Raw genomic sequence first — 12,038 nt, 5'->3', positions numbered from 1 at the left:
GACTGATGACAGACTGATGAGCATGTCTCATAAAACCACAGCACAACAGCCCCATCTAATGCCGAGCAGATAGAAGTTCAGTGAAGGGTGACTGAGTGCAGAGAGTGCTCACTTACAATAGTGTTAAAAGCATTGCCATCCAAAGAATCTCCCACAACATTAATGGCCACCAAAGCAACCTGAAATCATAAATACATGTGGTAGAACAGAAAAAAATATATCAATGCATGTGACAAAAGGATGTGTTGGGAGATTAATATGGTAAATACTTTACAGCATTTTAAGGGATAAGGTTGGTGATATTCTATACTTTTATTACAATCAAAAAATCATGTGAAAATTGTGTAACAGACTACCTGATTGTGATGATTGTATTGGTTGAAATGGTTCCTGTGGAAGGTAATTCTCAGGTATGTTCCGATGGCGTCCACGTGGACTGACTTCAACTCCCGAGCTTTGAAACCCGTCTTCTCATTGTCCGACAAAGACACGTAGCTGGGGTGAGAGTACAGTGTTGCCTTTCAGTTAAAGTCCTCTGCTGATAAATACTAGACTTAAATGCACAAACAATTTTAATCTATCATGATATAGAATGCTGCAGGGATTATATTTGTTTGAAGGCCAGCCTGTAAGCATCACGCTGGTTCCTTTGACAAAATTCCAATGGGTTATTCACTTTGGATTTTGGTGTTTTAAAAAAGATAACATGATGGTTTTATTCAGCAATTTAATATTCACAGAAGAACACCACATTTCGGATATCTGAAGCATAAATGCAATTTCTAAAGTTAGATATAAACACTTTTTACTTCAATGCAGTTGTTTAACACGTGCAGTCATATACTGTACAGGTTTTAGCACTTATTCCTGAAGCAATGTATACTGTAAAGATACTGTGGGATAATTCATACTAAACATCTAGCAGGGGACAATTTCAATATTTTGTATAGCAGGCATTTATTTGCTAACGTGTATGTATTTTGATTCCAGGGCACATCCTTCAGGGATCTCGCAAATGATGGCTTTAAGAGTAGAACTGTCCCATCAACATCCACCTTTTGATATCTAGTAGCAATATATTATTAAAACCAGATTATGGTTGCTTCTATGCAAGTAAAGGCTTTAAAATTAAACAACATAATCCTAGATTACCAATTGCCTTTTGGTGATTCTACATGACTATTCAACAGAGCTTTTCTGCATGTACTGTACCTCCTTCCCGGTAAAGTTGATTAGATACAAAATTAGAACCAGATCAAAGTAACCAAGCTTAGTGTTTGAGCCTCATCCCTAGTGCCTGGGCAACAATTATAGTAAAACTACCCTTTAAGGTAGAAGTAAAAATGTAGCCTATCCGAGTCTGCAGTCTCACCCGAGTCTGCGAAGCTGTCCAGGGAACCCTGAAGTGCCGGTTTCAGGCAGGGTGTCTCCAATGTGGAACTCCACCTTGGCTGGGATCAGGTACTGATGGGCCAGCAGCTGCAGTTTCCTCACCCTGCATCTCTCCGCCAGCTGGAGGGTGATATGTTGAGTGTAGGGGCACAGCCTGCAGAAAATCGGATTTACACAAAGTTACATTTGTTTAAGAGGGTAGAAAAATACTAAAAACTGCCAATATTTTTGATGCTTTTCAGCTAAGAAAGACATGAATAAATGTGACATGCTTGTGAAAATTAAGAGCTGTTTTATTAAAGTACCTGCTGGATCTCCAACCATTTACTGTGGGTGCGTGGACCATGAGCTCCTTGGCACTGAAGTTGTCCTCATGACTTGAAGAGTTGACCACAATGAATCCTATCTTCCTGGGCATCCCTCTGGTGGGCACTGAGAGAACACAAATAAGTATTTTTATTTATACAAGAAAACAATACATCTGATATTGAGGATGATTTTACAATTCAATTACTTATCCTACAGGTTTACAATGTGTGTTTAATAACATCTCCATTTTCTATTACAATGACATTATGCCTGTAGATGCTCTAGTAACAATAAGCGACAAGTTAATGGCAGGTTTTTATATTATATGTCTAGTTATGACCAAAAAACGAAATCCTCTTTATGTCTGGTTCACAAACCTCTTTTTAGTACCACCTGACATTTATTGTCTGGTCAGATGTTCAGTCCAGTTTAATTATTATTTGGTCACATAGTTTCAGATTTAACTACATTTTATTCAAGCAGTGTTCTTGTATGGGTGCTTGAGCTAAACATTTGACAACTTAAGCCTATTTTTATCAGTGAAAAAAACAGTTGTGTAAGAACAAAATTGTATGTTTCTCGAGTATTACAATTATAGTTTATAATATCAGTAACCACATACAGGTAGTGTATTCGTATCACTAGTACTGACACATTTACAAGACAATGTTTAATCACAGTCACTTTACTTGACCAAACAATGTGAGCAAACCTGTCAGCAATTACACATTCATTTTAAGAAATAAATAATACAAACAATAAACTTATTTTAACCATACAAATATGTATTAACAATTGGTTTGTTAGTAATGCTAGCTGGTACGTTGTTCATCATGTTATGGTTCTGAGTGTGTGTCATTAGCTGTAAATAACGTTTTGCTAAACGCACGAGGCTTAAATATTTGTTGAACGCTTTACTTGTGTCGCAGGAAATATTCAACTGCTAATTTACTGCATTTAGTTTGGGGTAGGGTTATCTGCAAAGGAAATAAAGTATCCTGGGCAGAGCATTCACAAAACCCCCTTGGTAGGGGTAGGACAGAGAAGCCTTTATTGCTGACTGGAGCATGTTGGGCGGAGGGCATTAACGCTAGCTGACTGTTGACTACTGTATCAGCCAACATAGCTACTTTTACAGTAGCTGTATTCTAATGTGAACCGCTAAAATACAGAAATGCCCTGACAACTGTTGGTCGTTGTAGACTATATTTTTTGGGTGAACATTTAGGAGTAAATACAAGTTTTATTGCGTTTATTTCAAAGATATCTTACCACGAACATCACCGTAATGTTGACAGCTTGTAGTCCCATCGCATCTCCATAACCACCGGTGACAACAACCAGCGCGCCATGCGCAATGGTGTGCGACTGACGTCAGTCGCAATGGGTTGTGGTCAATGTGGTTTTAGGGTTTTACACTATGGTTTAACACGGTCGGAAATGTTTTTTTTACATCACCAGTTAAATGTTAAATCCATGTTTATCGTAAATATCCGGTGTATGTATTGTGTTTCTGCCTACAAATCGAAACAATTATCACATGGATAATGTATCAAAATGTATTTTATAATGCATTTTTCAAACTTCTTCCAGGACCCCGGATGGGAAATAGCATCGTGTCATCGTGCCTGTTACAACAGGAAGTTGTCTACAAAATAAAGGCACAGCATGAAACATTAACTTTTACACACGTCAGCTCCAAAAATATAAATATTTAAAATCCAAATGTGCCACAGATCTGTATGTATCACGAATGAATAATTATTTAGAAATTATGTATTTACTTTCTTTTTTTGTATGTGTTATGCTTAGTCTATTTTTGATTGTAGGCCTAGCCTGTGTAAATGTAAATGTTTCATGTTGTGTTTTTTCAGTCTAGACTCCAGAGGATTAACATCTTATATTTGTATTTTTTACCGTTCGTAAATTCATCTTGTGAATTAAAAAAGCTCTTATATTGTTATAAAATTACATTTCGATTTGACTAATTTTGTATGTACAGGCATACCATACAAATAGGTAAATCCAAAACATACACATTTATTTTGAAATATTAAAACGGATGTAGTGTTTTTTTATTGTCTCTTTACAACTAGTCTTAGCAGCAGCAAGCATGGATGACATCGAGCAATGGCCAGAAATAGAGAAAGTAGCTTTAGAGAAAAGACGTGAACTGGTTTTCCAGGGTGCAGCTTTCGATGAAAGGATTGCCTCAAACGGGGGGCTCTGCTCGGCTATCTACACCCTCAAACTGCTGAACTATCTGGAAGTTAGCCAGTGCCCGAGTTTGACAGAGATCCACGAGGACATCCAACATCTGACCAGCCTGCAGAGCCTCATCTTGTGCAGGAACAAGCTCGCCTCCTTCCCGAGTGTGGTCGGTAAGCTCAAGTCACTGAAGGTCCTGGATATTTCAGCCAACAACCTGACTGTTTTACCCGAGGGGATCACCCAGTTGAAGGAGCTCAACACCCTCAATGTGAGCTGCAACAGCCTGGAGGTCCTGCCAGAGGGACTGAGCAAGTGCACCAGGCTCTCCACCATCAACATCTCCAAGAACAAGATCACTGCATTCCCTGCTGATTTCTACTCCGAGAAACTGGACCTCCTCAGCATGCTGGTCGCCTATGACAACTCCATTGAACAGCTGAGTGGAGATGTTCACAAGCTAACTGCTCTAAAGGTGGGCCGGATGCTATTGTTAGCTCTTATACACATATCATGTCATCTTTTAGTGGCTAATTGTGCTTCTGGGTGAATAAAATGTACGCCGTATTAAAAAGAAGGTTTCACTTTGTGTAGGGTGTGTCAGGAATTATAGCTAACAAAGAGTCATATTTGCTTATATGCAATGCAGCAAAAACATTTTATTTTTTTGTCCAGAGTTTGGTTGGTTACCTGCCATAAATGACTCATCTATTTCATGTTAATGCAGTAGGTCTGGATGATATGGAAACATGTTTAATAATAATGATTTCCCAAAATATTAAGCAATGTAATTTTAGAAAAATAATCACCTGTACATTTTGGATAGAATGAAGTGGGTAAAGGCACATAATACAACAGTTAGGACAGTCTGGTAAGTACAAAAAAAGACATACATTTGCTGTAATGCAGCCTTTAAGCTACCAACTTTTATGCAATATTCTGAAATCCAAAATGTAAGAAGATATCTATTTTCATATCAAGATTTTGATATAATTATGATATATTGTTTTTTCTTAACATAACATAACATTAAACTAAACTTTCACCCTTTTTTTTTCCTCCAGATGCTGGACCTCTCTAACAACAAGCTAAAGGAGATCCCACCTGAATTGAGCGACTGTGCCAAGCTTAAGGAGATCAACTTCAAAGGCAACAAGTTGAGTGACAAACGACTGGAGAAGATGGTCAACGGCTGCCAGACCAAGTCCATTCTGGAGTACCTCAGAGGAAAAGGAAAGGGAAGACAGGGAGAGGAAGGAGCTGACGCGGAAGGGGGTCGCAAGGCGGACAAAGGTAAACGCCAGCAGAGGAAGAAGAAGGATAAGGGGGCAGAGGATGAGGTGGAGGAACTGAACAAGATGGTGGTGAAGGTTCTCCACGTTTCGGACACTCCTGAAGCACTCACGGTGACAGTGAGTTCAGAGGTGAAAGATGTCCGACCTTACTTGGTGTGCTGCATTGTCATGGGCATGAACCTCCAATCTGGGAACGCTCTTAAACGATTCCTTGTTGCTCAGGTAAGATCAGACACCTCACAAGGGTGTGCGCTTTGGACAATTGTCTTAGTTTAGCATTACTAATAAAATAAGTGTGCTGTGTTGTCACCAAAAAAGTGTCACCTCTTGTTTTGCCAGACAAAGCTTCATGATGACTTATGTGGTAAAAGGACCATCGCGACCATTGCAACTCATGATGTGCAGCTTATTAAAGCTCCTCTGGTGTATGATGTCAAACCACCTACACAGCTGAAGGTACGCTAACGTAGATTCATGTCAATTTCAGTTCAGTTGCTTTGTGGTCAAATATAATTGTCACTGTAAAGCTCTCCAACAACATATCCATCTCACAAAAGACGGCATTGGTTTTTAGGTTGTTTCGCTGGGTCGGAAGGAGATGACGGCTGTCGAGCTGATAAGACAGCTTCAGCTGGAGGCTGACGAGCTGAGGAAGCAGAAGAAGAGGCAGAACGTCACCGGCCTGCACAAGTCAGTATTACTTCTGACTCTTCTCTTCTGTAGGAAAAAGTGTTGTGAAATATCTTTATTGGTTAACTACAAGCTTGAGTCAAGGGAAGAAAGTTTTGGTAAAAAAAACCTTAATTAATGTTGAAAACCCATTAACTGTTATTTCAAAAATAAAATACCTTATTCGTAACATTAAAGTTAAGGTAAGCACTTTTATTTTTGGTGTCACTTTTTGCCATGGTGTAATTAAGTCTAAGAAAGACCATTAGACTCCTACACCTGCTCATGGTTCTGTTTTCAGTCTTTAGAAAATGAGGGAAGACTTCAAGATAATTTTCGGAAACAAAAGATACTATAAGCTGTTCTATAAATAAAGAATGGCCTTCAGGCGATTGAAAAGTTGCTATTCCAGCATAGGCGTCAACTGCCAACACATTAAAGCAACCCAAAAAGGAAGACGTACTTAGATTATTATGAAACATTTTGCCCAAAATAACTGCCTACCTCAGCTTTAAAGTGGTTCACCAGACCTCTGTACAACGGGCTTGCTGCTGTAACACATGAGGGCAGTGTTAGTATGTTGGACGACAGCTTAAGTTTGTTTTATTAAAACCTTTGTGTTGAATGAGCAATGAGTTGTAGGCTCATTTTGAGGCAACATCAGCCAACAATTCTGGATGTAGTCATCAGTGTGGGATAAAAAAGAAAATGCTGAAACATTTTGAGATGATATTGATCAGTTGATCTTAATGGTAATAATAGACATGACTGATTAATAACATTATGTAAACCGCTTTTATCAATCTTATTAATGCTTCAATTAAAGCCACTTGCTGTTGGTTTAACAGACTATTCAGGATGCCGACACACACTAAATGAAACCTGCAAATGAAAGAATCTTAAATCTAAAGGCTGAATTGAATGTAATCATTTCTTCAAAGCATATCACCTACTATGTGTCTGTTACATTTACTAAAGCCCTTTCATAATGCTGTTTCAACTATTTTATGTTTTCACAGATACCTTCAGCTTCTGAAGGGAAAAGAAATGTATCCCTGCCTAGTGGATGCAGAAGGACATGTGATCTCTTTCCCACCTATAACTAACAGTGAGAAAACCAAGGTGTGTATGTCTATTTTGTACTTTCTCTAAAGACTTAAATAAGGTATAAAATACATTAGCGGCGGAAACATAAAACCCCTTACACATGCCTCATGCCACATCGACTTTTAGCTAACAGTTTGTCTCTGTGGAGTTATATAATCAGCTGATTTGATTTTACAGATCAAGAAGACAACCAAGGAGTTGTTCTTGGAGGTGACAAGTGCAGCCAGCCTGCAGACCTGTAAAGATGTTATGGATGCTCTGATTTTGGTAAGTGTGGCAGTAATCCTACAATTGTTAACTTTCTTAAAAATCTAACAATACCAATATTAAATGTTGTTTTGCAAACATTTCAGTGTTTTAAATGGGAAAGTTTTTCGATAAATAAAAGGGCAGGCAACCTTAACGTAGCAATCTCATTTAAATTAAACTGTTAGCAATTGTTGTCTATCTTACATTTGAGAATTTATAACTTGTAACTTTTTAGTAAAATCCTTTTATTTATTTTTGCATGATTAAATGGTGACTGGACTACATCCTGAAAAAAGTACCCGTGCAAATTGATTTTGGAAATGTGAATTGTTATAAATCTAGAAATGTTTTTTGTAATTGTGAACCAACAAATTAGTGCAGTGGTTCTCAAAGTGGGGGGCGCAGAGGCTTGACAGGGGGGGCACGACAGACCAGAAGGACAAATGGTTATTAAAAAAAATTAAAAAAAACATATTTTGAAAAATGATTGATTCGAAAATAATATGATACAGTACTATTACGTCTGGGTCTCTGTGTTTCATGAAAGCTCGGCTCTGTGTGTGTGTGGAACGAGCCATTTTTTTTTTTGCGCGAGAGAGAGCGCACCGGTACCGGAGATCGTTGTTGTTAGCTTCTGGTGCCAGCGAGCTACGCTAACGGAACGGAAGGAGTTTTTTCAACAACAAAGTGGAGGAGAGTCCTCTCCTGTCAGACTGAGAGACTCATTGAGCTAAAGGACTCTCAGTGTTATCTCAGTGGGTCTCAAACGTTTTGGTCTCCATTGATGTAAACAATTATTTCCGAGGCCCCACGTTTATATGATCATTATAGTTATAAAAAAATAAGAGAATAAATTAAAAACAGTTATGAAATACTATATGACATTAAAAAAAGAATAAAGTTTAAAAGGGGAGTGATTTGTAAAATATCCATAAAGAAAAAGTAAATCTGTTTCAAATGGGTGTTGAGAGATGTATCCATAGATCTCTTAATTTTGCTCTCAAAGTGCACCAGATTGATGCTTTTAACTTAAATATTTAAAAATCTTCCCAGGGGAGCTTGCCCCCGGACCCCCCTATGTGAGGCCCACACACCACCTATACAAATAGCACTGTACCCCTGCTTACACCTATATGCCGTGAGCTGATTATCGAGCCTTCATTGTAACAGTCGCGGGTACACTGTGTGTGTGTGTGGGGATTGTTGCAGTAGAAAATTCCACCGTAGCGATCGGTAAATTAATGGGAAACCGTAAAAGCACCCTCTATGAAACGTCAAGCTACCCCACAGCACCCCCAAAATAGTATCACTGGCGCCGCCACTGAGCCTGACTATTTGTGTTGGGGGGGGGGGGAGCCCCGACTTTTTTTTCTCTCCAAAGGGGGGGCCTGACAGAAAAAGTTTGAGAACCACTGAATTAGTGGAATCTCTACATTGTTTAGCCCCTTTTTCTTTCTTCTTTCATTCTGTTCTGTATGCCGTTCTGGCAATGTGAAAACAGTTATATTCAGACAGACAGTATGAGAAAAATAATGATATTTCTGAAAATGAAAGCATGTAAAAATGTTCTAGAAGAAACCTTCAATACAATTATGAAACAAAAAAAAGTTGAAATGTATCCCTTTTTAAAGTGCATTTCTGGTTTCATCACAGAAAATGGCAGAGTTGAACAAGTTCACGGCGGAGCATCAGGAGGAGGCGGGGTCAGACGGGGAAGGGGACGGCCCACAAGAGCCGGCAGGCAGCAGCGAGACCTCCAGCGAACTGATCGTGCAGCAGGTCCGCACGGTGGACCAGGACGGCAGCCTCAAGGTCGTCTACCCGTCCAAAACGGACCTCTGCAGCGCCATCAGCAACCTGACTGTCGTTTGGTAGTTGTTGCTGTGGATAACCTCTGATGTTTACACTCATTCACATGCTGCATGAAGTCATATTAACAGGTGAACATTGTGGGACATTAAGGCTAAGGTTTGACAACATGTAACAACATTACATCCTTTTTACTTCAGGGATCACAGAAATCTTATCCATGATTGACGTGTTGCCTGTTGAAGAATGTTTTTGATTTAAGCACAGCTTTTTGAACCACATAGTTATGTTAATAAATCATGTTTGCTGCTTTCACAAAAGCATGAACAATATGTCAACATTTGTGCAAATATCCAGATGTTTGTATTATTTACAAAATGAAGAAACGTTGTCTGTTGGTAAAAATATTTTTGTTCAAGTAACTTGGACTGGCGACTTGTGACACCATTTGTTCACCTTGCAGTACATATTGGCACTTTCCCTTTAAGCAGCAGCAAAGAATGTCTGACTTAGACTTAATAAAATATACTCCTTCTTTCATTTATTTTATTTCATATGCCACACACAGTGTTTGCTGTTTAGCTACAGATTCTGTAGGTCTGAGTGTTCTTGGTTTTGCCATTGTAGCTACAGTGCTAATGCTAACTGCCAAACAATGTGGGAACACAAACTGCCCCAGGTTCAGGTTATTACGGTATTACCCATAGGTAGATTCAGATTGGAGATAAAAGACCATGGATCCATCCTGACAAACATTCAAAAACAACAGACACTGCTATAACATCATTTGTGCGATGACTGCGGGAATAAAGCAGTTATTTAAACCGATTTGTTCGACACCACTTCAATCCTTCAAAACGTTAAACTTTTATACAGCATCTATGGATATATCTATTCCATATTGTTGTTCTAATACAATGAGATATCTAGAACAGTAATATTTCTGACATTTCTCTAGCTAATGAACACATTGATAAGCTGACACATTTATTTAAGAATGTTTATTTAAAAAGAGAAAAACTTTGAGATGCACCATTTCATTTCCATGGGGTTTTCTTTCTTGTATTACAGGAATATCAGTATGTTAAGAGGTTTATTGTTTGGAAGCTAATCCCGACGAAGGATCTGCGAAAGAACATAAATGATTTTAGACAAATACTTGAATATACTGATAAATAGCATAACAATGATGGCCTTTTTTATTTATTTTTTATTTAGCACATTTCTGTTGTAGTGGAAGTGTGGTAGCAATAATTTGTAGACATGTAAGATACTTACACAAGTGTAAGCCACCTGCAGGTACTTGTAAGTGCCGCCACAAGGGTCTCCAAACTCGGAATTGGTTGCACTGATAGTGCAGCGGTTTTTTCCATTGCTGCTGTGGATGGAGTGACATGAGTGAATAGACCCAGGAGCATATCAAATCTGATTTTTGTCAACCTCTTTATATATACATTCTATCGTGTAAACATAGGAAGATTTCATATAGGTTCAAACTAAATCACAGCCTTTCCATCAGCAAGTATCGTATGTCCCAATCATTTTTGCAGATTGTTATTTTGCGTTATTAGCTGTGTTATAAGCCACTTCCAGGTACTTGTAAATCTGCGGACAACCCCTTCTAAACATAGTTTGTTGCAATGATAGTACAGCTGTTTTTTTCCATTGAAACTGTGGATATAGGGCAATGAGTAAATACACCCAGGAAAATATGAAATGTGATGTGTGTAAACCTAGAGATGTTTCTTATACTACATAGGAAAATCCAAGCACTCATACAGACTATAACATCTGTCATTGAAATGTTTGCAGATTGCTATTCCAATTGTAACCTTTTTCTAACTGACTGAGGTAATAAGCATACAGTATTTCTATACATACAGCATTTCATAATCACTATAAAGTTAAGAATCATAATACTATTAATTTATTTCATCACTCACATTTGCAAGGATCGTTGCATTAGTGTATTATTCCCAAAGTTACCATACATAAAAACTATTTTGAATGCATTATAACTAGAATCACAAACTGCTTTGAACAGATTATATGTACTGCATAGTCGTTTCTTGTAATGTGGAATGTTTTCCTTATAGCAAAGTCTCTGCAGCTTTACCTGTCTGCCACTAAGTGAGTAGGGCTGGAGCAGGCAACGTTTTCAATATTTTTAGCGGGCCATTGGTAAGAACATGTGGTCTTGTCATGGCGTCCATGTGAGCACCGTAGACAAATATAATCTGTCCTTCATCTGTAAAAAAAGAACACAAACAATTGGCAGCGCAGTAAAATAGAAATGTATTGTAGATTTAGAGATGTATTTTCAATATCATTCTGCCCATACCATAAATCCACCATAAATGTAAAAAATATAGACAATGATTACCGCACTGGAGGTGTGCCAAAGAGCCCTCGCATGTAGCAAAGTGAACTGTCAAAATAAAATGATTGAATGATTAGACAGTACACACTATAATATGTTATAAAGCTTTGTTTAGTTGCAGAGATGTGACTCACCTGCTGGCAAGCAGTAGTAGGTGGTTTCCAGGTATTTGGCGGTCCCAGGGCAGGGATCAGAATTAACAATGCCACGGACCTTTAGTTCACAATGTGTCACTGAGTACAAATATCTTGGTATCGTGCTTGACCACAAGCTCAGATGGGATGTTTGGTCTGAGAAAATAAATGCTAAGTCTCAACAAAGAATGGTTTTTTTTACGTAAATTATTGTCTTTTAATGTGTTATCATGCTTTTATCGAAAGTGTGCTCTCCTTCGGCATTATATGCTGGTTCGGCAACGCAACTGAGGCACAGAAAAAGTCAGTCAGGAGGGCCATAACATTGTCCAGTAAATTGACAGGAATCTCATTTGCTAATATAGAATGCTTATACAAGGAAAGAGTTTTAAAATTGGCACACAATATTGAGAGTGACCTGAGGCACCCTCTTGCCTCTTACTTTGAACCGGGCGGAGATATCGTGCCCCTTATTTAAAAAAGAAC

General features: G+C 38.4%; 2 protein-coding genes and 1 long non-coding RNA gene across 4 annotated transcripts in view; 1 reads left to right on the top strand and 2 right to left on the bottom strand.

The window, feature by feature from the left end:
- Window positions 1-3,234, bottom strand: part of cep104 (centrosomal protein 104) — a 41,344-nt gene extending 38,110 nt beyond the window's left edge. Inside the window, exons 1-5 of one of the 2 annotated variants that reach the window (XM_079676039.1) lie at window positions 2,974-3,232; window positions 1,698-1,824; window positions 1,373-1,546; window positions 357-495; window positions 117-179 (exon numbers count right to left, since the gene is read on the bottom strand). In XM_079676039.1, the coding sequence (XP_079532165.1) occupies window positions 117-179; window positions 357-495; window positions 1,373-1,546; window positions 1,698-1,810 (489 nt within the window). In that variant the 5' untranslated portion in view covers window positions 1,811-1,824; window positions 2,974-3,232. Of the gene's footprint in view, window positions 1-116; window positions 180-356; window positions 496-1,372; window positions 1,547-1,697; window positions 1,825-2,973 lie in introns of both variants that reach the window. The other variant, XM_079676040.1, reaches the window with a different exon arrangement.
- Window positions 3,235-3,774: 540 nt separating this feature from the next.
- lrrc47 (leucine rich repeat containing 47) lies at window positions 3,775-9,573 on the top strand. The gene is made up of 7 exons (XM_079677196.1): window positions 3,775-4,384; window positions 4,974-5,426; window positions 5,544-5,660; window positions 5,779-5,894; window positions 6,893-6,995; window positions 7,158-7,247; window positions 8,883-9,573. The coding sequence occupies exons 1-7, from the start codon at window positions 3,815-3,817 to the stop codon at window positions 9,102-9,104; spliced, it is 1,671 nt and encodes a 556-aa protein (XP_079533322.1). The 5' UTR covers window positions 3,775-3,814; the 3' UTR covers window positions 9,105-9,573.
- Window positions 9,304-11,525, bottom strand: LOC307036669. Its single transcript, XR_013807411.1, has 2 exons — window positions 10,317-11,525; window positions 9,304-10,163 (listed from the first exon to the last, which is right to left on the bottom strand). It is a non-coding gene; the product is annotated as an uncharacterized lncRNA (long non-coding RNA).
- Between the last annotated feature and the right edge of the window lie 513 nt (window positions 11,526-12,038).

Source organism: Notothenia rossii (assembly GCF_949606895.1).
Source record: "Notothenia rossii genome assembly, chromosome: 4".
Taxonomy (NCBI): Eukaryota; Metazoa; Chordata; class Actinopteri; order Perciformes; family Nototheniidae; genus Notothenia; species Notothenia rossii.
The sequence above is the reverse complement of the archived record's forward strand: the minus strand, read 5'-3'. Positions and strand labels throughout refer to the sequence as shown.

Excerpts from the sequence above, each read along its gene's own strand:
- lrrc47 (XM_079677196.1), top strand. The coding sequence starts at position 3,815 with ATGGATGACATCGAGCAATGGCCAGAAATAGAGAAAGTAGCTTTAGAG. Across the intron at positions 4,385-4,973 it reads ACAAGCTAACTGCTCTAAAG|ATGCTGGACCTCTCTAACAA; the intron begins GTGGGCCGGATG and ends TTTTTCCTCCAG. Across the intron at positions 5,427-5,543 it reads AACGATTCCTTGTTGCTCAG|ACAAAGCTTCATGATGACTT; the intron begins GTAAGATCAGAC and ends TTGTTTTGCCAG.